General features: G+C 39.5%; 13 protein-coding genes across 13 annotated transcripts; 4 read left to right on the plus strand and 9 right to left on the minus strand. All coding sequences in view use genetic code 12, as the record gives it.

Moving 5' to 3' along the window:
- Positions 1-477: 477 nt before the first annotated feature.
- CPAR2_806850 (phosphopantothenoylcysteine decarboxylase complex subunit) lies at positions 478-2,262 on the plus strand (the record flags this gene model as incomplete). Its single annotated transcript, XM_036808586.1, has 1 exon — positions 478-2,262. One exon carries the CDS (start codon positions 478-480, stop codon positions 2,260-2,262), a length of 1,785 nt encoding a protein of 594 aa, XP_036665308.1.
- A 195-nt stretch (positions 2,263-2,457) lies between these two features.
- ASE1 (Ase1p) lies at positions 2,458-5,304 on the minus strand (the record flags this gene model as incomplete). Its single annotated transcript, XM_036808587.1, has 1 exon — positions 2,458-5,304. The coding sequence occupies one exon, from the start codon at positions 5,302-5,304 to the stop codon at positions 2,458-2,460; it is 2,847 nt and encodes a 948-aa protein (XP_036665309.1).
- A 158-nt stretch (positions 5,305-5,462) lies between these two features.
- Positions 5,463-7,469, minus strand: CPAR2_806870 (uncharacterized protein; the record flags this gene model as incomplete). Its single annotated transcript, XM_036808588.1, has 1 exon — positions 5,463-7,469. One exon carries the CDS (start codon positions 7,467-7,469, stop codon positions 5,463-5,465), a length of 2,007 nt encoding a protein of 668 aa, XP_036665310.1.
- A 327-nt stretch (positions 7,470-7,796) lies between these two features.
- Positions 7,797-8,732, minus strand: CPAR2_806880 (uncharacterized protein; the record flags this gene model as incomplete). Its single annotated transcript, XM_036808589.1, has 1 exon — positions 7,797-8,732. One exon carries the CDS (start codon positions 8,730-8,732, stop codon positions 7,797-7,799), a length of 936 nt encoding a protein of 311 aa, XP_036665311.1.
- Positions 8,733-8,996: 264 nt separating this feature from the next.
- Positions 8,997-10,751, minus strand: CPAR2_806890 (sphinganine-1-phosphate aldolase; the record flags this gene model as incomplete). Its single annotated transcript, XM_036808591.1, has 1 exon — positions 8,997-10,751. The coding sequence occupies one exon, from the start codon at positions 10,749-10,751 to the stop codon at positions 8,997-8,999; it is 1,755 nt and encodes a 584-aa protein (XP_036665312.1).
- Positions 10,752-11,465: 714 nt separating this feature from the next.
- Positions 11,466-12,785, minus strand: CPAR2_806900 (uncharacterized protein; the record flags this gene model as incomplete). Its single annotated transcript, XM_036808592.1, has 1 exon — positions 11,466-12,785. One exon carries the CDS (start codon positions 12,783-12,785, stop codon positions 11,466-11,468), a length of 1,320 nt encoding a protein of 439 aa, XP_036665313.1.
- A 576-nt stretch (positions 12,786-13,361) lies between these two features.
- On the minus strand, positions 13,362-14,219 carry GTT13 (Gtt13p; the record flags this gene model as incomplete). The annotated part of the gene is made up of 2 exons (XM_036808593.1): positions 13,362-14,112; positions 14,167-14,219. The coding sequence occupies 2 exons, from the start codon at positions 14,217-14,219 to the stop codon at positions 13,362-13,364; spliced, it is 804 nt and encodes a 267-aa protein (XP_036665314.1).
- Positions 14,220-14,949: 730 nt separating this feature from the next.
- Positions 14,950-15,742, minus strand: CPAR2_806920 (glutathione S-transferase; the record flags this gene model as incomplete). The annotated part of the gene is made up of 2 exons (XM_036808594.1): positions 14,950-15,652; positions 15,711-15,742. 2 exons carry the CDS (start codon positions 15,740-15,742, stop codon positions 14,950-14,952), a joined length of 735 nt encoding a protein of 244 aa, XP_036665315.1.
- Positions 15,743-16,087: 345 nt separating this feature from the next.
- On the minus strand, positions 16,088-16,831 carry CPAR2_806930 (glutathione S-transferase; the record flags this gene model as incomplete). The annotated part of the gene is made up of 1 exon (XM_036808595.1): positions 16,088-16,831. The coding sequence occupies one exon, from the start codon at positions 16,829-16,831 to the stop codon at positions 16,088-16,090; it is 744 nt and encodes a 247-aa protein (XP_036665316.1).
- A 408-nt stretch (positions 16,832-17,239) lies between these two features.
- CPAR2_806940 (glutathione S-transferase) lies at positions 17,240-17,983 on the minus strand (the record flags this gene model as incomplete). The annotated part of the gene is made up of 1 exon (XM_036808596.1): positions 17,240-17,983. The coding sequence occupies one exon, from the start codon at positions 17,981-17,983 to the stop codon at positions 17,240-17,242; it is 744 nt and encodes a 247-aa protein (XP_036665317.1).
- Positions 17,984-18,559: 576 nt separating this feature from the next.
- On the plus strand, positions 18,560-19,954 carry HBR3 (rRNA-binding endoribonuclease; the record flags this gene model as incomplete). The annotated part of the gene is made up of 1 exon (XM_036808597.1): positions 18,560-19,954. One exon carries the CDS (start codon positions 18,560-18,562, stop codon positions 19,952-19,954), a length of 1,395 nt encoding a protein of 464 aa, XP_036665318.1.
- Positions 19,955-20,096: 142 nt separating this feature from the next.
- Positions 20,097-22,280, plus strand: IRS4 (Irs4p; the record flags this gene model as incomplete). Its single annotated transcript, XM_036808598.1, has 1 exon — positions 20,097-22,280. One exon carries the CDS (start codon positions 20,097-20,099, stop codon positions 22,278-22,280), a length of 2,184 nt encoding a protein of 727 aa, XP_036665319.1.
- A 246-nt stretch (positions 22,281-22,526) lies between these two features.
- CPAR2_806970 (uncharacterized protein) lies at positions 22,527-24,722 on the plus strand (the record flags this gene model as incomplete). The annotated part of the gene is made up of 1 exon (XM_036808599.1): positions 22,527-24,722. One exon carries the CDS (start codon positions 22,527-22,529, stop codon positions 24,720-24,722), a length of 2,196 nt encoding a protein of 731 aa, XP_036665320.1.
- Positions 24,723-25,258: the final 536 nt, after the last annotated feature.

The following is a 25,258-nucleotide window of genomic DNA, read 5'->3' on the forward strand; positions in this document are numbered from 1 at the left end:
TATATTTGAGACGTTGTAGTAGCTGTAGTAGGTTTGATCGGGAACCATACGGTTGTCCTTTACTAGAAGAGAGCAATGGTAAAAGCCCTATGTAATAATGCTTTAGTATGCAGTACACAGTGAGAATTAAATTTATGTCGTGCCTGGAATGCTCAAAAATAAAAAAAACGGAAACAGAAACAGTAATGGAGGAATTTTTTGCTTCATTCTCTTTACTCACTTTCTCACTCACTCAGTCTCCCTCTCTGACATCACACACTTTACTAGAGGAGAAGAAAAAAAAAAAAAACATTCATTTATGGCAACTGCGAGTAGTAATCCACATTAAAGATCAACACTTGTTCCACTTTACTTCCAATACTTTATAACTCCACTTGTATCATTATTACTACCATAGTCGGCAAGTCTGTCGCTGGGTGATTGAATTGTCCACGCTTTTTGCTCTTGTGCACCCATAAGAAAGGAAAAATACAAAAAATGCCATCAAATCCCTCATCCAAGGAGAAGAAATTGCAATTGCAAGCTAAAACTGATGATGAAGAGTTGCCTCCTTCGATTTTATCGAGGAATCCATCGTCTCCACCATTAAATAACCAAATACCGAGTGCCCAGTCTGAACCTCAATCTCGTCCTGGTATCACGCAATCAGCTTCATTTCAACTGCTGTCTGCGCAACCAAATAATAAAGTTGCTCCCCAGTTGCAACCAACGTCTTCGCCAGAGAGTGACCAACAAAAGAAGGAAACTGTTATGGCTGGAGGTGTTTATTTGAAAGAGAAGTTGCACTCTGATTCATTGGTGAGTACGTTAAACTCATTGAATTTGAAAAACTCGACTGGATCTCCAACGATACTTAGTGACAACAATGAGTCAGTCACAAGCTTGGATTATTTATTACAACCACCAGCTGACCCGCAACACCACAAGACTCCATCTGTACACGCTCATTTCTATGTTGATGAGGCTGTAAAACCACCCAAGGTGGGCAATAGATCAAGAAGTGGGTCGGGATCAAATTCCAACTCAGCAGGATCCCACGCAGCTTTACAATCGTCCTTCTATCCCTTACGTGATGGATCCAAAAGTCATGATAGCATCAGAGATGCTGTGTCTCTTGGGTCAGCAACTTCATTGACAGCAGCATCGTCATCAACTCAAGCGCAAGTTCCACATCAAGCCTCGCAAATTACTCGTCAACAATCACCCAGAATTTTGGAACAAAATGCCAATATTGATCCAAGACTACCACAAGATGATGGGAAAATACACGTTTTGCTTGGTGTATGCGGTGCACTTTCTACAGGTAAAATCAAACTCATTATCAACAAATTGTTTGAAATTTATACACCAAACAAGATTGCCATTCAGCTCATACTTACCCGATCGAGTGAAAATTTCCTTCTACAAGAAAGTCTTAATGTATTGGAAAATGTAAAGGGAGTACGAGTTTGGCGAGATGCCGATGAGTGGACGACTTGGAAAACGAGGCTGGATCCAGTTTTGCATATCGAACTACGTCGATGGGCGGATATATTGGTTGTATGTCCTTTGACTGCAAACACGTTATCCAAGATTTCACTTGGCATCTGCGATAATTTATTGACCAATGTCATTCGTGCTTGGAATACTTCATATCCGATATTATTGGCACCAGCAATGGTTAGTTATTCGTATAATGCTATAACTACAAAGAGGCAATTGAGGATGATTGCCGAAGAAATGCCATGGATTGAAGTGTTGAAGCCACTGGAGAAGGTGTTTGGAAGTTATGGGGATATAGGTATGGGTGGAATGATGGATTGGAATGAAGTTGTTAACAAGATTGTGTTGAAGTTAGGTGGATATCCAGAAGTTATTGAGGAAGAAGATGAGGAGGAGGAAGAGGAGGATAGTGAGGCAGTGCTGAAGAAGAAGAAAGAGTTGAAGCTGAAAGAGCTGGCCGACAAGGAGTCAAGTCTGGCTATTGTAGATGAGGACGACGATGAAGATGAGGATGACGACGATGAAGAAGAAGAAGATGATGATGATGATGAGGATGATGATGATGAGGATGATGATGATGATGACGACGATGATGACGATGATTACGACGATGGGGAAGAAGCAGAGAGCACTGGACAAGGGCAACTACAAGTGGAGCACAAGGTAAATGGAGATCAACATTTGTACAAACCCAAGCCTCATTCTCACCAAAACGGAGAAGCCATCAAACCTGTCCCAATATCGTTGGATTCAGAATCCAAATCAAGCCATCCTCATTAGCGGATGTGTTCAATATGGTGTGTATATGCGTGTACTGCTATATAAGTTCAGCGTGAAAATTGTGTCATCAGCAGAATGACATCTCATATTACCTGGTGCCACTCATTTTATCACATTGTTAATCGATATATTCACAAAGATCTACAAAACATGGGCTATTCTTTTAAAATCTATACCAGACACGATTATACAAAATCATAGCTCGTTCAATTGTTTAATCTTTTCATCTCGCCATGCAAAATAATCATCACCAATTATAGTTGACGTGTCATTCCCTGCACTTGTACATGCACTGCTGACCCCTTCGCGCAGATTGGTAAAGTTGGATTGCGTCTTTAGTGGTGGAAACTCGTTTAATTTGGCAACATCATTGCCATACATGATTGAATTATTTTCCTTGTTTTCAGGAATCTCATCATTGTAGTGGTGGCGATTAGTGGTTAATCGTTCAACTTTGCAGTTGTTAGGGGCATTCAATTTCGTTGTTGACAATTTGAGAGGTGACGTTAGCGGTTTCAATTCAACTGATGGTGGTTTCGACGTGAATGAAGTAGTTCGTGTTGCCAACACGGGACTGTCCATCGTCAATGTTGACGAATTCACCTGGCTACTTGACAGCGAACTAAGAGATGGTTTGGTGACGTGGTGGATTGTGGATGCCAGCGATTGATGAATAGGTTTCATTATAGTTGCTTGGCGGGTATTGGTTGTTGGTGACTTCACAATCCGAGCTCTGGTTGCAGATGGAGCTGGTGGTATTCTAGTTGACATGAATCTCAGCTTGGGTTTTCTTTCAGGTGAGACTTTCGATGCACTGATTGGTCTTTTCATAGGCGATGTGGCGGCTGATTTGGATTTGACTCTAGTGCCAGTATTCAAGTGTTCAGATTCAAGACGCAAAACTTCTTCAAAAAAATCTTTCCCGTCAATCAGCATTGGTTTTTTGCCCTCTTGGACAACTCTGTTGTTGTAATTTTTCACTTCTTGCTTTAATGAGCCAATGACATGAGGCATGGTTTTGTTGATTCGTTTTCTGATTTTCTCCTCATGAAGCAAAATCTTGCAAGAATTTTTACTCAATAATCTTGACGAATCTTTGGAGCTTTCTTGAAGAAATTTTTGATCTTTGATCAATTCTTGCAAGTCGTTGTATACCTTCAAAATGGGAGCTTTCTCTTCATACTCTTTATTCAATCTTTTGATCTCCTCCTCATGTATATTCAACACTTTTTCTTTGTCCCCATCATCATTCTCAGGGTCGTAATGAAAGTATTGAAACTGGCTCCTCGTTTCCTGGGGGTAAAACATTTTGTCCCAGAGATTTTCAATTTCGATCCTTGCATCTGATATGAAGCTTTCAATGTACTCGGATCTTCTAATGTACAATCGATTCAATTCCATCTTGAAGTTGAGAAGGGCAAGATCAGACAAGTTGTTATTGTTTTGCATAAAATTGTTGACATACTCTTCACTTTCACCTAATCTATCCCACAACAGCATACACGACTCTGAATAGTATTGCCATTTCTCACGCTTTTCACTTATTTTTGCTTCAACTAGATTTTGAAATTGAATTAAATAGTTTATGTTGTCATCATGTAAACCAAACTCAAGCGGATCGCGTAGTATCAAATTCAATGTCTCCCTATCCAAGCAACCTTCGCTTTCTCCCATTTCATTCTTTTGCAAATCAGTTAAATGCTCATCTGAATACTGAAGAAATTCAATGGACTCAAGGCATTTGTTGATGATCTCCATAACGTTACTCTTTCGATTATCCAACAGCTCTCGGCCCATTTTAATCTCCTGTTGAAGTGCTTGGACCAAGTCGGGGGATATTCGCGTGAATTTTAAACTTCTCATTATTCGCACCAATTGATAATTGGTTTCTCTCAAGCGCTTGACATTATCTTGGTTTAATCCGTCGTTGGAGTACGATTGACCTCGCAGTGACGATTTAACTGGACTTGCTAGCACAAATACATCATTGTCGCTTTGGTCGGGTGTTTGATTCGTGTTGATCGACAGTATCAAGCAAGTAAATTCTTCGATAACCTGTCGATGCATCTCTGCTTCACTCAAGGACGGCATCAGACTGATGACCTTGTCGTCAAATTCTGTAGCTCCAACAGAAGCTACAAGTTTAGCACATTCTATGTTCAATGCGTTGTATTGTTTGTATAATCTCACAAAAACCTTCAACACTTCGACAAATATCATATTCAATCTTGATCTTTGCTCAAGAAGCGTCAATTCGGGAATATTCTTAACCATGTAGTCGTATTGTTGTTCCACCGTTAATTCATCTCCGAGCTTAAACAACCTGAAACTTGTACTCGACATCTTGGAAAGAATTTGTTCTTTATAACCATCGATGTACTGTTGATGATTGTTAAATACGAGACCCTTTTGTAGTAGTGATAAAGATTTATCCCCTCTAGCATCATTAACCATTGATAAAATTACCTGTATCTGTTGTTTTAACCATTCACATTCGTTTTCTAGAGTACTTTTCTTCCGTTTTAGACTATTGGCAAAGTTATTAATTGTATCTTGAACAATTGAGAATATTTCCGACTTTTTCAGTTCGACTTCAGACAGTGTATATCCGATTACTTTGTATATAGATTCTAATTCATCTATGGCGTTGTTGATTCTCACTTGAATGGCATCAAATTGGGTATTCATATCATGGTGTGTTGGGTTGTGATCCTCGATTGCTAAAGTCAGCAGCAGTATCGTGCTATCCCTTTCTTCGAGGGGAGATTTGGAGTGTTGACTGCCAAATTTTGTCCTCGATTGGTCTCCGCTGAATTGGTGTTTGGGTGTACTCTGTAGCGATGCCATCACTGGTTGATCTGGTACATCATGTTGAAACGAGGAATGTGTTTGCAGTAGATCAGTGTCGAACATATTGTGAAAGCTCATTCTTCGGTTTTCTGATAGGTGGATGTGATGAGTGGAAGCAGTTACTTCTGGCTGATGACAATCTAACTCTGGTATAGATTTCGTTCTGAGCCTTTTCTTGATATGCTCTTTCATTATTATTTACATTTTTCCTAATTGGTAATAAATGTAAACACAAAACTCACGTAGCACAAAAATACAAACTGTATGAGAATCCCACATCATATTATCGTAGTTAGATTAAATTTTGCACCTTACGCGCTCAATTCCACACAACAGATACATCCTACATACTAAGAGCCGTGTTGCACAATCTCCTCAGTCACCTTGTCCAGGGACAGTTTCACTGTGGAATTCCCTACAGTTGTAGGCAAAAAATCCTCGCCCAACCGATCCAACGCCTTTCTGTTGTCTCTTCTACGCTTTGTGATACTCCACTTGTATTTATATGCATCTTTGGCTGGTCCAGGTTCTCTGCAAAATTTGATAAACTCATTCAATTCTCTTGATGTCGCTTTCACACCCATCTTGGTCAACTCATTCATCCAAAAGTCAAACCTTTTTGTGTCCCGATTTTCATCTGCCTTCTTGATAAATGGGAATATTTCGTAAAAACTGAGCATCTTGCCGTTCTCTTTCGCAAATCGCATTACTTCTGTGGCAAATGCAAAATCATTGAACTTTGTGATTGCTGTGTTCGATAACTTTCGCAATGTCGTAGATGATATCTGATTCCCTTTAAAGTGCATTGTCTTGTAATATTCAAAGATTGTTCTTGCTAGATAGTAGTTTCCCGATGGAACAAGGGACTTTTGTTCGGCATTTTCGTCAACATAAAGCGAATACTTTAGAAAGACTCCCAATGGTTTATCATCCGGTTCATCTACTGAGTTGTCAGCCATGTAATTGACATATAATTGAAAGTACTTATTAATGACAGTGGGATCATGCCTTTGAGTGACGTCCATTGAATTGAATAGCACTTGATACACATATGATAAGGCTCTACTTGTCAATTTTGAGTTCGTCAATGCATTGTCAACTGTTGCAGCTTGTACGACCCCGGTGGATGTGATTTTTGCAGCAATTGTAGATTCATAAGGGAAACTCAATATCCCAAGCTCGTTCAAGATGTAAAGACCAGACCCTTGTCGTTGAGGAGCACCAAACAATGCACTTACATATCCGATGATTACTTTGGGAGAGGAATGAAATTTGTCACGCATTAGTAACATGATCTCATCGACAATAGTATTCCTCTCATTCCGTTTAAGCGTATCAAGCTGAATTCCTGCTAGTATTGTGATAAATTGATCGTATTCCTTTGCTCGCCTCAGCACTTTAAGTAACAATACAAGACTGTCGAGCTTTACATTGAAATGTTCATTTTTCATAAACTTGAGAATCTGCGTTGCACTCGAAACACTTTTAAACTTTATAATCAAGTTGAGAACACAGTTGAGAATCACCAGAACCCGATCCTTAGTATAGGACTCGGGCTTTTGAGTCAATTCATTTTTACCTTCCTTCTCGAGTTTGGATACCATAAAACTCAAAAACAACGATGCTCTTGCAGGGTCATTTTGATTGACGTAGTGGTTATGAATTGCATTCAATTCAGGAAATGAGTAAAATTCAATTATTCGTGATGCGTGGATTGGGTTAAATTTGGTATGGTTTAAATCGTACCATTTGGGGTCAATGTATCCTGTATTAGCAATGAACTGCGATCTTGGAGATGTTGTCAAAAGACTACCACGAAACTTTTTAAATACACTTTTTGATTTGGGCCTTATATTTAAGTGTAAAAAGTATGAATATAGATCTGAATGGTTGCTTTCACCGACAATGTCAAGTAGATTGCGGAAGATGTTGACATCGAGAAAGATAGGTACTGAATTCACCATTTCAGTTTGAGCTATCCTTTCAAAGAACCCAAACAAGGTTCTTGACTTTTGATTTGGGGCCACATCCGACTTCAATAATTTCAAGAGAGTTTTGGTGAAGTTGGAACGAGTTTCATGAGATTTTGGCTGTGCAATAAACTGCATGTACACCTTGGCAGCGTCATCTGATTGAACGGTGTCAATTACATGTCGAAATACTACATGTTTCATTTCCTCGTCTGTTAGTAAATGATATATGTGACTTGCCTGCTTAACGTCTGAGTGTAGAAGCTCCCTCATGGTTGTCGATACGATAAAGCATGCATCAGCTTTCTCCTCCATTGATCCAAATTCAATCGAGTGAAGATGTCGGAGTTCCCTCTTTGTCAAATGCTTTAGTGTTTGCGAATCCATAGTTCGTAATGGATGTGGAGTGACATCAAGTGGAATATCCAAGATCGACCGTGCATAATCAACAGGAGTGGCCACAAGTGACTGTATTGTGAGTTGGCTTGGAGAATTCTGTAACACCGGCGCGATGGCAGTGAAGTGACGTCGACTACTACCACATTGCCAATGTCGTATTCTCCCTCTACCATAGCTAATGAAGTATCGAGATGGACGTTGCATTCGAAGCATTTTTTGTTGAATCTGATCAAGTCTTATGATCTTGCACTGAGTTTTTTTTTTTTTTTTTTTTTTTTTTCAGTCTATAACACAATACACTCTAGATATATTCATTTATACTCCTTCCGTCCCACTATGCTCTATCTCATCCCATGGCTCCAACGTCATCGTGGAGGTGTTACTTCCGCTGTTACGATATATATGTTTTTGGTAAAAATATGCAGCATCAAATACAATTGTTCCTGAACTGCCAATGATATATGGTAACTCCTTGTAGATGAAATTGGTTCGATCATCACCAAGTACCAAAGCACAGCTTGTTAGGATCGACAATGTGTATATCAAATTGCCCAATAATGCCGACCCAAAAAGCAAGGGAGATATCCCTTCAACTGACTTTCGCTGGTAATTCTTGTACAATTGAGGACATCTTGAGCTGCAATAGACTAATGTGCAACCCCATGCTAAAACAAGTCCCCATGAAGTTATTGCCGTATCATTGGAGTCTGAACTTATCAGTAGAGCATTTGCTTGACCACTGTGGAGAACCGCAGCAACTGCGACATTCTTCAACATTGAGCTAGACTCTTCGGTGGAGTCATAGCTACTTGACACACTATCATCGTTGAGGGAGTGATGCTCTCTGCCATGTTTATGCTTGATATGTACTCCCTCATTGTGTATTGAAACGTCTTTGCTATTGGTTAGTGACTCTCGCACAACTGGGTCAATAGGATGATAGATGGAAGGCATTGTTTTTGGGTACACACTGTTGTAGTAGTAGTATTGAAAACACAAGGTCACATCATTACAAAGGAAAAAGATGCTCAAGTATAATTGGAAGTTCAAAACGGCATCGTTCATCAAACAGCTAGTGAAACTAAGAAAATCACCGAGAAACCAAAGTAGAAGAAACAGTGGAGATATTCCTTCGGCTGATTTAAGTTTGTAGTTTGTTATAATTTGTGGAAGTTGAGCAAATACCCAGCTCGTACATGATATGAAACTGAAAGTGCTTGAAATGAAGGAGAAGGTGGAGCATGTAGCCATGACGTATCTCTTCTGCGAGTGGGAGTGAACTGGATGGTAACTGATGCTCTACTGTTTTACGTTGTGTTTAATTGGCATATTATTTTTTATTTTGTTCTTTTTTTTTTTTCGTGCCTTATCAATTTTAGTCATTACAGCGGTTAGTCATATTTGGATTACCTAATTGGGAAGAAACATCCGCACTCATTTACCATAAAATTTGTATCCTCCGAATTCTACGTATATATACCAGAAACGTCAAACGATTCTACGTTTTTGATCTATCTATGTTTTGTACATGGAGTCTAAAAATGCCGCAATTAACTTATCAGCCAAACCAGAGGTGTGAATACTTCCTGCAACACCGTACATTGCCGCTGTGTCGCCGGTAGTTTTACCATGCTCCTTTACATATGCAACAGCTTCTTCAGTAGAGGAGACAAGATCAGCAATCAATTCATCAATGACTGGTACCGTTAATCGTGTAAGGGCAAAATGTAAGGCAGCCGGGTGTTGTAAAGTAGCGAAATGCCATCCCTTCTTTCCCAATAAATCACCCAACTCGTAAATGGACAAGTTATTGGATTTACTTGATTTCACTTTAAATGAAATGACCGAAGCCAAAGGATCTCCTATAACTTCCAAGTATTTGGACAAGACTGGGTTGGTTTCAATGGCCTTTCTAAGTTTCATGGTCGCACTCACTATATCGAAACAATTCTTTTTATATCCATCTTTACCAATGTGTACCAATGTAGCCCAGCAGCCAACCATCAATGCACCAGGTCTTGAGCCAGCTAAAGTAGGAGAACCGTACATACCACCAGTCCAGTCACTTGAAATGTAGTATTGACATTCACGCATCTTGGGAGACCTGTACATAATAATTGATGAGCCTTTTGGAGCAAATCCGTATTTGTGAGTGTCACAGGAGATTGAAGTAACACCTGGTACTCTGAAATCAAACAATGGTAACTCCTTTGAGCCGTGGACTTTGGATGATTCCAAAAACGTGACAATAAATGAACCAAGACACGCATCTACATGTAGAGGAATATCATGCTTGACAGCCAATTTTGACAATGCTTCAATGTCATCAATGATACCATGGGGGTAGTTTGGGGCCGAGCCACAAAGAAGCACAGTGTTTTTATTAATCAATCGTTTGACTTTCCCAATGTCAACTTTGTAAGTCTTTGGATCCAAGTCAACTTTATGAAGCTTCATTCCAAAGTAGTAACAGGCTTTTTCAATACCAGCATGGATCGTAATTGGAGCAATAACTTCAGGTGCAGTGATCCCCTTATATTTTCTTCCATATTCACGGGCCGCTAACCCTGTCAACAACAACGATTCTGTTCCTCCTGAAGTGGTGCATCCGCATGCCCCCTCTGGTGCATTAAAAATGTCCAATACCATTGCTACAACTTCTGCTTCCATCTTCCTGACACCTGGGAACACATCAGGATGCAATTGATTTGCCACACTGTATTTGTGGTAGGCTTCCAGTTGTAATTTCAACAAGTCATCTCCGCCATGGTACACTGCACCGCTGACTCTACCGTTAACCCAGTCAGAATGTTTCAAGCCCTGAAGTTTGACCAATTCCTCAGTCACAACGGAATCATCCAATCCTTTATTGGGTAATTCAGTAAACTGCATCAAACTCTCATCATTTTGAATAACTTGCTTTTCGATTTTCTTTACAGTCTCGTTCAATTCCTTGTCAATCTTACTTTTGATAAATGGTAATGACATAAACTTTTGTGAAATGGAGGAAAATACTGAGTAGTAAATTTTCTTCACGATTCCGGTGATTCCGTAGCTCCAAATTGCGTGCAAGATCTTCACCACAGCAGTGTAGATAAAAAGCACAAAGACTATGTCTCTAGCCAAGTGTACGCTACCCCATACTCTATCGTTATTTGAAAAATATTGGACTAAGATTAAAAGTTTGAGTTGGTGGTAAATGGTTGATGCCACCACGGGGATTTCCTCGATACTTTTTGGCCAATCGAATGAGATTTCAACTGGGGGCATTCTGGAAATCAAGTGTATTTAAGCCGCAATGAAAAGGGAGTGTTTAGGATAGTGATTGGTGAAAGTGAGCGGAAATTATCCCAATTTTGGATAGTGTCAGTCAATTACGTGGTATTTATAAAAGTGTGAACAGAATGTATTTCGATTTGATTGTGTGGGCGGACTTTAGTCGTTTTTGAGATTTGAGCCAGATTGCACGACTGTGATCGGTTGGAGAAGAAAAATGTGTCAATTTTGTGTACTGTTTCTAGCTTTACATATGCCCCATTTCTTACAAGACCCGACTGTACAGAAGAAGCGCAAGCTGGGGAAACAGTCAACTGTTGCACTACAACTAATGACGAGCCGCCAGTTAACGAATATTGCTCCGTCACTACGAAGGAGTACCCTTCTCCCTGAGAACACTTAAATCGCGGATAAAAAAAGAAATATAAGGAATAAGTGGCAAGAAAAAATTCAATAAATTTATCCGTACATTCTATGACACAATGTAGTGGGTAAAACCTTCCCGATCGAGTAACTAAGAGCCTTACCGAACACTGAAATTAGAATCTATTTTTGGGGGCGAGGGCTCTACACAGGTGTGAGATTACCTCGACTAGAAATTCAGGATCAAAAGAAATGAAGGAGTTCGTTTCATACAAGGTGTTACTTAAGAGCCGGCTCATTATATTCAAAAACAATGTCTCGAGAGATACAAAAACACTACACACTCTAATCTAAAGACAATCCCAAGGCTTCTCTTTGACTCTTTGATTCAGGATCAAAATAACCGGTATCAGCCAAAGCTGTAACTCTAGTTCCATGACGACCATTGATACTCTCTTCCGAATGAATAACATTGTGGTTGGAAATTCTGTTGTCCCAAAGAGCTGAAGTACCTCTGTATGTTTGTTCACCTTCTGGTTGTGACTTCAAGCCCGGCAATTGTTGTTGCCAGCTAAAAGTGACTTGAATGTCTCTGTTCTCTTCAATGACTTTGAACAAGTAATTCAAGATAACGTCAGACTCAGCCTTCAACAAACCAACGATTCTATCAGTCATTGACCTGTTGACAAACAAATACTTCCAACCAGTAGCAGGATGAGTTCTAACAATTGGGTGTTCTCTCTCAACATGTTTTGGACCTCTCAATGGATTCTTGCGGTCCAAATACACATGTGCACTCTTGTAAATGGCAGTTTTACCATCTAAGAACTCTTTCAAGGCAGGCGATAACTTATCATAAGCACCGTAAGTAGAACTCCAGATTGTCTCCCCACCAAATGGAGGAATAGCATCAAGATGCAAGTGGGTGATACCAGCAGTTTGGTGTTCATGAACCAAGTCACTGTGCCATTGTGAATTGCCAATCTTGGAATTTTTGAAGCTCAAAGGGTAACCAGCTCTCTCCTTTTGGTACTCTTGCCAAATGGTGGTAACTCCTTTAAGATCACGACCAGCTCTTGCTGCTTGTGGGTGAACCTCAACTTGACCCCAGTAATGGCCCAATTCTAATTGCTTTTGGGGTGACAAGTCTTGATCTTTAAAGAATACAACTACTCTTTCAGCAATCAACAATGCCAATTCATCCTTTTGTTGATCGGTCAAGTCACTCAATTGCAATCCAACAATTTCAGTTCCGATGTATGGAGTTAAGTGAATAACATCTTTAGCGGCACCGAACAATGCCTTCTTCTCTGGATCCGCATTCTTACCACGTTCGATGAATGGATAATCTTCACTTCTAATTGCAAAAGCTTCGTCAACAAATTTAGGGATCTGATCGCTTTCTGGAATATAAGGGTATCCATCCGAAAGATCGACTCCGTATTTTTCAAATCTCTCCCTGGTTGTCTTTGGCAAACGATCAACCCACTCTTTGTCACCTCCAGTGACAATATCCTTGGAGGCTTTTGCAAATCCGATTGGCTTCAAATTGGCTAACTTGACAACGATTTCATTGAAGTCATCGTCATTGCTCCCGGCAGCGGATTTAGCTTTCAATGGTGTTTGAGCTTTTTCTTGGTTATTGATAATTGAAGTTGGTGCCATATTGTTTAATCGCAGCAGCTATGAGGTTTAGCTTGTGTTACTGGTATGGAACGATGGAATTTGATGGCTTTTTTATATTCAAGACTTCCAACGGGCTCTATTGTTTACTAAGACCTCCTTTGATTATTAATACAAGTGATGACGAAGGGGAGGCTAGTATAAAGGAGGACGCCACAGTTTTCCAATAAATTAGACAATCATGGATGCAAAATTATGACAAGGTAGTGTAATTTGGTAAATTAGTTGCCCTTTTTCCACATGCAGGAAAATATACATCAATATAAACTGTGGTTCACTCGCAACTAACCATTTTTAGAAGCCTCGTTCAAAGATATTAGGTTAATATTGCAAAATAATCTAATTAATGACTACAGAACTCAATAGTTATCGTCTTCAAAGTGCAAAATGGCAATCTTCTTGGTGCAAAATTGGGTTTTTAGAGGAACTGTGGCATCAAATATGACTGAGCTAATCACTTTTTTATTAGGTCAAAGCTACAGGGGTATACTAGAAAGTTAAAAACGCAACTCTGCCGAACAACTAATCCTCTCCGAAATCGGTAAACACACATACTTCTCAAGTCTGTTTAACGTAGTCAAACTTAGGATTCAACGCAATTAAATCCTCTACTTCTTCATCCATCATTTGGTTCACCTTTTTATAACTAGGAATATTTTTGATCATCCGACTCCACTTGGCCAAATTGGGCCAAACTTTCCTCAAATCTCGTTTATCATGAGTGATCTCCCTAACTCCATCCAAATTATCAAAAACATTTTCAAAGATAGGAAAGCTCAACATAACATCGGCTGCCGTTAATTTGTTGCCCACAAAGAATCCAGTTCCATTTTGTGCCAACCTATCGTCCAAGTATTGCATACACAACCTCCACTCATGAATATAGTATCCATTATTCAACCCCTTTGTAACCAACTTAGCCATACCTTTCAAACCAAATGGTGCAATATGTCTAGCTACTGAGTTGATCAACAATGTTATACTAAGATGCTGTAATGAACCTTCACTGTAATGTAGCCAGTAATCAACTTCTAATTGTTGGCCAAGCTCGGTTGGATTCAAGATATAATTGGGGTCATAAAATCGTAACAAATATTGCATAATAAATCCACTCTCGGCGAGTTTCATACTTGGTCTCCCGTCACCGAAAATAATTTCCAATACTGGTGCTTTCCCCGTTGGATGAGCGTCGAATAACTGAACTGGACCACGCCATGTTTCCGGATGTCTCAAATATATCTTCACTTCGTAATCAAGTTGAAGAATTTCCAATAACCATAGTATTCTTTGTGACCGAGAGTCATCAAGCCTAAAAATACGTTAGTAATACGAATCATTATTTGAGGTTGGGCTTCATACATACCAATGTAAAATGAACCTATCTTCTGGGTGTCCTGGTTGATGTGCCATAGTCATTCTTTGTGATAAGAAGGGATATTGCTGTGAAAAGTAAAGTCTAGTTAAGCGAAACCACGAGAAATGCTTCTGTATTTATAGGAACAATCAAGAAGCGTATCCAAATCGCGATATAGGGATATACGAATAACACAAATAAAGTTATATACCTTATTCGGAATGTCTTGATGAGGGTATTAGAAATCTTGTGACAAAAAATAAACAATCACAGATTAGGGCTACTAAATTTTTTTTTTTTGTCCCTCTTTATCATATTCCTTGTTTTACCTAATTAGGAAAGTAACTCACTAAAAATTTGAGTTTTGTGGCCGATCCTTCAAAGACCAATTCAGTAATGCACAGGAGTAGTGATGCAGATATACGACTAACAACGAAAGTGAACCAAGAGTGGGGTCAAGACCTGTTTGGGAAACAATGTTATCCAAATAGGTGACAGATTAATTACAAGGTTACAAAATACAATGACGCCACTAACTAAGCGATTGTTTTCAACTAAACCTGATAGCTTGTGTTATCGATCACAGTTCATATGTGTGGTCATAAAGGTTTCCAGCGAATGAGTAGTCATCATACTCCGTGTTTACAGCGTTTTTGCATCGATGGGGACCCTTCTTAAAAAAACAGTTTCTTTTTCCTTTTTCTTTTTTCTACAATTTCTTCACTAAACCTATAGGAATCTACGATCATGTTGAATCAAAAATTTACTAACACAACCAACGAAGTAACTTGATTACAACTTGAGTGGACTACGCTCATGTTTGGCGACCTTTTCATCCACATCCTTCAATCCCTTCTCTTGACTCAAGTTTTGGTAATACTTGTACAACTCGGGGAATTCCTGAATAACTGTTGGATGCACGCTTCTACCTGTAGTAAAGATTGAAACAATGGGGAATGACAAAATGATATCTGCACCAGATAATTTGTTTCCAACCATATATTTACTTCCCTTAGCATGTTGAGCAGCAGCAATTCCATTCAAATACTTTAAATTCTTTTCCAATTCTGGACCATAGTACTTGGCATTAATTCCTTTGACAACAGCACCGGCAATCCAATTGGCTGGAAATGGTGGAACTTTAGTAGCCATTTGATTGACCAACAAACCAACCAACAAAGGTTGTAAGGTTCCTTCAGTGTAATGAAGAAAGTAGTTGACCTGGTTGCTATCTTGAGCATTAGCTTGTTTGAATTTTCCATCAACGTCATAGTTTTCGAGCAAATACTGGACAATCCATCCTGATTCTACAAGTTGAATGACTTCACCATCTGGCTTGGTGATTTCAACAACTGGCGACTTGCCCAAAGGATGAACTTCATCCAATTCTTTTGGAGCTCTGTACTCCTTTGTTCTTTCATAAATCTTCAACTCATAAGATAAGTTCAACTCATCTAATAACCAAATAATTCTTTGGGCACGGGAGAAGTTCAACCTAGGTTTAGAAAGTTAGTATTGTATGCAATGCTCAATCAAGGTGTATTATTACATACCAATGAACAACGATCTTATCTTCTTGTGGCATGGCTGTAGTCTAATGAAGTGAATGCAGTTTTGTTATAATAAATGCTCGAGTGACAATTGTATCGCTTTTTATACTCGGTTTCACATCCAGGGGGAAAACGCATATGAAAAATATTCTTTCTTCTTGTTTGCTACGTGGGGGGCTTACATGCGCCACTGACGTTATTTTTTTTTTCTCATTAACGCCGTGAAATATAAAACGGGACCCCAATTACGAACGAAAGATATGAGGTACATATTGTTGTGATGAACACAACCGTTGATCTTGCAATCACTTAATGATCGAGAAACTGTTGTACATTAAAACTATGTGGTTACAAATAAACTCATTTTTTGTAAGGATTTCTTATAACTTACCATTGATAACGACATGATCACGACCTCTCACCTTTTCAGCAGCTCTAATCCATGCCGGTTCCGACGTAATGTCTTGGAAGTATTGATACATGTCAGGGTAACTCTCTTTAACTGGTTTAACCGTGGCACCACCATTTGCAACAATCACTTTTTGAACTGGGAATGAAAGCATAATATCAGCTGCTGAAATTTTATCACCAACAAACCATTTTCTACCCTTGGCATGCTGGGCCTTTAAAAAGTCATTCAAAAATTTTACATTCTTTTCCGCCTCTGGAGCATAGTAACCCAGATTGATTTTCCCAACTACCGTCTTGACCAACAAGCTGACGGGGAAAGAAACGGATTTAGCAGCAACATTGTTCACCAACAAACCAACTAGCAAAGGTTGCATAGTTCCTTCAGCGTAATGATTAAAGTAATCAATGAGATCCTTGTCATCCTCTGTTACTGGTTTGAACTTGCCTGTGGTGTCATAATGCTCAATCAAGTATTGAACAATAAATCCCGACTCACCAAATTTTTTCACAGTTCCATCAGGTTTCTCAACATGAAGAATTGGTGTTTTACCCAATGGATGAAATTTTTTGAAACTTTCTGGTGCCCTAACATCTTGAACACGGTCTTCCATATGTAAGTTATACTCAACCCCCAATTCTTCCAACAACCAAACAATTCTTTGAGCTCTGGAATGTGGTAACCAGAAAAGTGTGATTTTATCTTCTTGGACCATTGTTGAAAGTAGTACTGTGTGATTTTTTGCAAATGGGAAAAAGATTCATCAGAGATGACTACACTCAATCAGGGGATACAACGATTTATATATCTCCCCATCCCTGTCGTTCGTAAAGCACGGCGGATGTTTTGCGCACCAAAGTCATCTAGAGTTAAGCGGTTGCTTATTGTGACAAAATCGGAACGGATAACCAAAAAAGTGGAAAAATTCTTTCGCATTTATCCACAAAACCCCAAGTCTACATAGAGATAAACATATGAAAGTCATGACTTCCTTGGACAGTACGTAACAAATAAACGCGGTATCATGGCAAGCACCAAAGAGTTGTCAATGTTAACCCAGTCCAGGGCATCATAGTATACATTCCATTACAATTATACACATCCATCTTTTCAATCAAGGCAATCACAACTTGCCGTTAATGACAACTTGATCGTAATTCTTCACCTTTTCAGCAGCTCTAACCCATGCCGGTTCGGACGTGATGTCTTGGAAGTATTGATACACATCAGGGTAAGTTTCCTTAATTGGTTTAACAGTAGCACCATAGTCTGTTGTAATCACACTTTGAATAGGGAATGAGAGCATTATATCGGCAGCGGATATTTTGTCACCAACAAACCATTTTCTGCCCTTAGAATGCTGTGCCTTCAAAAAGTCATTCAAGTATTCCACGTTCTTTTCTAGTTCTGGTTGATAATAACCTTGGTCGATTTTGCCGACCACGGTTTTGACCAATACACTAACCGGGAAGGGCATCGACTTTCCTGCGACATTGTTTACCAATAAACCAACCAATAACGGTTGAATTGTACCCTCAGAGTAATGATTGAAATAGTCAACCAACTCTTTATCATCTTCCGTTGTTGGTTTGAATTTGCCAGTGGTGTCGTAATGCTCAACCAAATATTGTACAATAAATCCCGACTCACCAAATTTTTTAACCGTACCGTCGGGCTTCTCAATATGAACAATGGGGACTTTCCCCAAAGGGAAGTATTTTTTGTAACTTTCTGGTGCTCTGACCAGTTGCACAGATTCCTCCATGTGTAAATTGTACTCCAACCCCAATTCTTCCAACAACCAGACAATTCTCTGAGCTCTGGTGTGTGGTAACCAAAAGAGGGTAATCTTATCTTTTTGAGGCATAACGACGGTAGTGATAGGTGGAAGATTGAAAGAGAGATCAAGCGAGGAAATTGTAGTGGAATTTAAACATTTATATAGGAGATCGCTTTCTATAAGACCCCGCGAATTTAGAATTGACACAAAACTAATATAGAATAAAACGGAACGGGTGAGACTATTACAATATTCATTATGTACCCGTTTTTGCATTCTCAACTACATCTTTTGACAAGTGTTATTCGCAGGATTTTTGGAAAGTTAGATGATATTTTACAAGCCTAGAGGAGTCTACAATGGAAGTAAAACGACAGGAGAGGTGCAACAATAGGATGTGAAGTGGAAAGTCAAACGAACGCTGTTCGAGCAACCAATTAATCAATAGTGATAGAGTGGAAAATCGACGTATCACCCCTCTGTCACAAGTGTCTGCTGCTTTATGAAACAGGAGTCCGTTGCTTAGCTTGGTTCTGTTTTCTAGATAATTTGTGGTATCTGGTTTGGTAGCACTTCTTCTTGCATATACTCATCTCATCTTCTAGAAAGTTTTTTTTGTATATCAACGGAAAGTGTGTCCTCCTCTGACATTATCCGCATAAGATGGCTACTACAAAACACGTGAAAACGGTGGTTTTAGATGCCGGTCCATTAATTACTCAACCGGCAACTACTTTGCAACAATATGCGCAAGAATTTTACACCACTCCTGGTGTTCACTCAGAATTAAAAGACGAATATGCACGTCAGCAATTGGTACTTTGGGGAGATCAACTAAATATTAAACAACCTTCACAGGGAAGTATTGACAAGGTGATCAAATTTGCAAAAATGACTGGTGATTACAGTGTTTTATCGGTCAATGATTTGCATATCATTGCTTTGGCACATGAATTGGAGATTCAAAGTGGAGGGAAGTTGAGAACTTTTCCTGGTGAGGTGTTGGAAGGTCAAGAAAGGGATGCACAAGAGACATTAACAGAGAACAATAAAAATGACGAGGATGGGTTTGCTCCGGTGAAAAAGGGTCGTAAGAGAGGCGGTAAACGACAGAGGGAAAAGAGAGAAGCAGAAGCAAGAAAGTTGCTTGAAGAAAAGGAAGAAAAGGAAGGAAAGACTACTTTTGAGGATGCTGAGAAAATTACAGTGCAAGCGGAGCAAAATAAAGCCACTCCATTGGCTGAAGTTCAGAAACCTTCTAACACCGCTTCTGAATCCGAACCCGATACCGAAAAAGATACTAGTATCGCGCCCTCTCAGGAAGTTAGCGAAGAGTATAACGAATCGGATGACGACGGTGACTGGATCTCACCAGAAAATCTACACGATGAGATCATCAAAGATCAAAACGAACAGATACAAGATACACCAATTGAGGGTAAATTAATCAGGGTTGCATTAGCAACTGGAGATTTTGCTTGCCAAAATGTATCCATACAACTAGGAATTAATTTGCTAAATACAATGTCAGGCAAACAAATCAAGAGAGTACGTAACTACATGTACCGATGCCATGCATGTTTCAGACTCACACCAATTAATAAAGATGGCAAACCCAAACATTTCTGTCCAAAGTGTGGTGGTGATACCTTGATCAGATGTGCAGTTTCTGTCGACAACAAGACAGGTAAAATCACTCCTCATTTGAAAGCTAATTTTCAATGGATCAAACGTGGTGAACGTTATTCTCTACCTTCCCCATTGAGTAAAAACCAGCAACGTTTACAAGGAAGAGGAGGATATCAGCACAATAAGGAAAACAGACATAAATCTCAACAAAACCCGTTAATACTAAGAGAGGATCAGAAGGAGTATCAACAGGCACTAAAGAATGATGAATGGGAAAGGAGACAAAATGAGAAAATGTTGCAAGATTGGATTGGTGGTGGTAGTGCAGACAATTATGTTAGCCCCTTTGGTACTGTCAATACTATCAGACCCAGTGGTGTGCGTGTTGGAAAAGGTAGATATGTAAACACCTCCAAGGGTAAAAAGTAAATAGTGTGTGTGAGTGAGGCTATATCTTTGTGTAATGTTAATTCGCCATGATTTTTAGAGATTTCGAAGGAAAAGAAAAAAACAAAAGAGAGAGGATCAGCACAGTTTTCCTATTCTCTTTTTCACGTATGCTTAATCATCAATGAGTAACGCCAACAACGCGGCTAGCATAGCTGCTTTAGCGGCGTTCAACGCAGGGAAGAAGAAAGATGCTGTGGTGAATGCAGCAGCAACGCCAAGATCGACTACACCTCAGAGTCAAAATAAACCTCAAACACATCTTCTGCAACCGCCGCCACAGCCCAGAAGAAGTGACACAACAAAAACGGCACCCAAAAAATCAGGAAACACACACACGGAAGTGCCATCACAAGTATCACTTCAGCCTGCATATATACCAGATAATCAACGACCCCGAAGCCGTGATGGTTCTGATTTTGAGGACAGAGCTAGTGTTGATAGCAATGCTTTAGATTACTTTGCTCAAACACCTCGCCAAGTTTCACGACGACACTCATCTAGGCTGTCCCACTATCTGCCAATGTTACTGCCACAATCTCCGAGAGATATGATCAGCAACGTAAAGAATTCAATTGACTCGAAAGCTATCAACAACGATGCCAACGCTAAGCGATTGTCACTTGATTATTCACCGCACGAAATGTTGAAAAATCTCAAGGATTCGCTACACAGAAAATCACAAGCACAGAATATCCCCAAGACAATGGATGCCAGAGGTCAAACTATACTTGATGGAGTTAGGGAACGTATTGATGATAATATGAAAGAAACATCGCATAATTTGGCCAATCTTAGTCTAAAACAGTATGAGTGGCTGAAGGCTAACTCAGACGCTGAATGTGGGGATAATCGAGATCTGAATGATTTACAGTCCTCATTTGAAACATGTCCAACTGATGTGGATCCGAGAAGGAAGTCGAGTCGTCAACTGACACCTACTAATGGACGCGAAGTGAGAATTGACGTGACTGATCATGATGCAGAAGTTCAGAATGGGCAAAACGACATCAACGATGCAACTATCAAAGTACCCGTCACTGTGCCAGAGCCCGACTACTTATCTGAGGCTGGTCTGCTGCTGCCAGTGGCGAATAAAGGTGCAAGAAGGAAACCACCGCCTCCATCTGACGAAGAGCTGGACACGATAGCTCGGCACACAACTTCAGATACAGACAATAACGACGATTTGTATTTTAACCTGAGTGATGGGTTTTCCGGTGATGAGCTAAGGAAACAGATGCAACTAAATGGGGTGTCGCTGGAGACTTTTTCTAGTGGAGAAGTAGTGCTACCACAAGATGACATGGTATCATTCACCGATAATGATGAATCAAGTCAACCACAGGCGATCAAAGTGAAGGACACCAAGTTTCCTCAGTTCCCTGATGTGAGGAAGCATCATCAGCATTTGTTCGGTATGAGGCGCCACAGATTGAAAGAGGGTGACAAGTATCATCGATATGACTCAGGCGCCAATTCTGATGATGAATTGCTGGAGTCACCCAGCCACCAACTCAAGCCAGCAGCGCCATTGCCACAACAACAACTAAAGGCGCAAGTGCACACCAGCACGTCTAAGAGTAATCTGCAGCCAGTACAATTCAAAACAACCATGCGGAAGACGAATAAACGTAAGGACCGGAAAACTAAATTTGATGAATTAAAACCTTGGAAAACCCACGATGAATTGAATTTCCCCACTGATGTTGAACGTAAACGATATGAAGGTGTTTGGGTAAGTAATAAGGGGCTCTATATGAATTCGGTGGTGACTAAATTGACTGGTGTTGATAATGATGGAACCGATGGGGGAAAATCCACTACCGAGCATGATGATTCAATGAAGGCGGCTTTGATATCAACCAATGTTATCCAACCCGATGTTAAAATTGAAGTTAGTGACAAAACAGACCTCAAGAAGCGATCACATGAAGAAGATGATGATAATGGTCATGATGATGACAATAACGAAGAAACACCAGTATCCAAAGCTGAAGAAGCGGCGAACAAATTGCACAGTTTAAAAAAAGCTGACAGAAACCAGTTGATACTCGGCGCAGTGGTGAAACGAATCTGGAATCGAAGTCGATTACCCGGTGACATCTTGGAACAAATTTGGAACTTGGTTGATTTTCGTCGCGATGGAACATTGAACAAAAATGAGTTTCTTGTAGGTATGTGGCTTGTTGATCAGTGTTTGTATGGGCGTAAATTACCGAAAAAGATTGAGCCTATTGTCTGGGACAGTCTAGGTGGAATTGGAGTGAACGTGAATTTGAGTCTGAATTCAAGAAGATGGAAGTAGAGGGGTGGGGAGGAAATGAGGATTTGATAGATTAATTTATAGAATATGAACCTAGATTATAGTATAGAGAGCGAAAGGTACTACCTGTACGCCTTGTAGTAAGTTTTTTGTCGCGCTAAAAAGAAAAAGGAACACCCTAAAACCGGAAAAACTGCAAGACATTAAAATTGGAAAAAAAAAAAAATTGAAAATTAAACAATAGACGAGTTCGGTTCCTCACAACACTAGCAAGGTGGATTTTGCAAGATGAATTTGATGGATATGCTTTCGGCGGATCCACCGTCTTCAATATATGGCAACGAATTAGGTCAACCAGCACTATACACTGAGGGCGAAGGAGCGGCAGCAGCAGCAGCAGGTACTGCGACAGCCGCAGTGCTAGATGATGGGATAATGCTGCAACAAACATCGAACAAGATCAATAATAACGGGTCAGCCTCTGAAACAAACTCAACTGGAGTATACTATATACCCACATCATTAACTGACTCTCAAATTGTCCTTGCACGCATCTTGTTACACTTAATTAGTGAGACATTGATCACAGAGGTGAAATCAAGACGGAAAAAGACAAGTATTGATAGTTTACTCGAAGTGTCATCAATGTCAACCACAATTGGGATAGGTGGTGATGGTGATCCCAACGTTGATAGTAAGTTACGAAACTTGCAATTAGTATCGACATGTTTGGATAATTTGCTAATCATCGATAACCACCCTTCATTATTGGTGAATCATTTCATGCCCAAACGGCTTTTACTACTGCAGCCTACGTCCTCACAGGCTTTGATGTCAGGGAAATTACAATTTTTTAACCATGTGGTTGATTCAATCTTGGATAAGAATCGTACGAATGGAGATGAATTTTATCCTATATTGGTTGTAGCTAGAAACAACAAGGAATTGGAATTGATTGAGGGTTTAATCATCGGTAAAGATTTAACCTACAAGAACACGGGCAACAAGATTAAATTGTATGACGATAAACGAGGCATGAGCGCGCATGATGCCGATAACCCCAAAGGTGGTGTGTATCTCAATTTAATCCAAACACAACAATTGTACAATAATTATATGAACCAATCAACTTCATCAAGCTATAAATTTATTTTTTCATTTGATTTCAAGATTGATGCAACTAACCCAAGTATTGAAATGTTGAGACTGAAACATGTATGTCCCATCTTTGTGCCTATCCCTGTATATTCAATCGAACATTTGATGTTGCAAATAACCGAGCCTAGTGGTTCAGGATTTGGAATGGATGTTGATATCAATGAGGTTGACAATATTGCTGCATTGAAGACGAATCCGAAACAAGTGTGGAAATTGAAGTTGTTGAACACATTGGCGGTCAATTTTACCAAATTTAGTCATAATGGTGGTGGTGGTGCGGGATGGAATAGTGAGACTTTTTATTATGACAACTATGGAATTATGATGACGCGATTTCTTGAAAATGTAAGTCACCCACAACGAATCGCCAACTTGTTTTCTAAATTTGATGATGAATTGGTGTTGCATTTCTCTGATGATAGGTTGTTGAAAAAATTGAATCTGATTTACGATAAGCAAATTTTTGGTACTATGGAATTAGGCCATCCTTTAACGGTTGATAATTTCCAATATCAATTTGCTGAGTTATTAGCGTTCAAATTGCGTCAAATGAGTATAGAGATGGAAAATTTGCAAGGAAAGGAAGAAGAAGGGGATGCTAAAGAAGATGGAGAAAAGGAAGTAAGCATTGGACAAAAACGATTACTTACTACTTCCAAACAAGTCCATTTTGATGAAGATGAAAACACAATAGCTGAAAGCTATCATAAGTTGAGAAGATTGAATGATGATGCTAATATAATTGATCGCAAATTAGCTCGAGTAGAGAATGATTTACACAAGAGTTTAGAAAAAGATGCAGAGCTTGAAAATAAATTAAAGCAGGTTCAATCAATTACTGAAAATAATGTTAGTCAGCTGTTGTTATCTACTCAATCAAATCAGATTTCCACTTTACAAACAGAATTGAAAGATTTACAACAAGAATATGAAAGATTGAGTAGAGAAACTGAAGATTCAAGAGTCAAATATCAACAAAGCTCCTCTGAAGCTGTTATTGAAATGCAAAAGCGAACCAGTTTACAAAATGAATTGAACAAGATCAACAATCGTATGCAATCGCCAGGAATGGCATTGTTACCCGATTTGATTCACAAGGATACGATACTTACTGATCAACATAGGCTAGACAGGTTACGACATCAAAACAAGTTTCTTGAGCTGTTTGTAAATGATCAGTTGGGTAAACTATTGGCCGAACGACAACTGATTATGGAGTCAACTAGTGGTGGTAGTAGTGGAATGGGTGCTGGTGCTGGTGGTATATCTACCGGGTCCAGTAGTCGACCTAGCAATCGAATCAGTCGGGACCCAACACCATTTTGAGAAACGGACCGAGTTTGATGAGAGGTTTCAACTATATAGGATATTTGTGGTGATGTTGCAAAAAAAAAGGATCTGCAGCAATGTCTCAAAAGGTAAGCGATAATATGTGCAGAGCTTAGAAGGACAAAGAAGTGCACAGTGTTATGCGATACGCCTACAACGCTGGTTTACAAATTCCTAGTACAGTACTCCTTCTACTTATTGGCTGAGCTGGTTATGAGACACCGCTAAGGCAATGGTTTTTTTTTTTCTGCTTCTTCTGGTGTGTTTTTTGTGTGTTTTCTTCTTAAAAAAGTTTAATACTCTTCCCCGCATTACAACAGTGTTGAGGAGAGGAAGGGGGAAGAGGGTGTTGGCTACTCCTTTTACAACGCCTAAAGTGCAGTTACATGAGCGGGGAGGAGAAGACATCGATATTACACGGAATTATGGGTATAGAGAAATTATTGATTAGAAAAATTGATTGGTAATCAACCACCACCATCAAGAGAAGAGGTTTTTCTTGTAGTAATGGAAAAGAATTGAATATGATTCAC

The sequence above is a fragment of the Candida parapsilosis genome, contig 005807 (assembly GCF_000182765.1).
Source record: "Candida parapsilosis strain CDC317 annotated contig 005807".
In the NCBI taxonomy this organism is placed as follows: domain Eukaryota; kingdom Fungi; phylum Ascomycota; class Pichiomycetes; order Serinales; family Debaryomycetaceae; genus Lodderomyces; species Lodderomyces parapsilosis.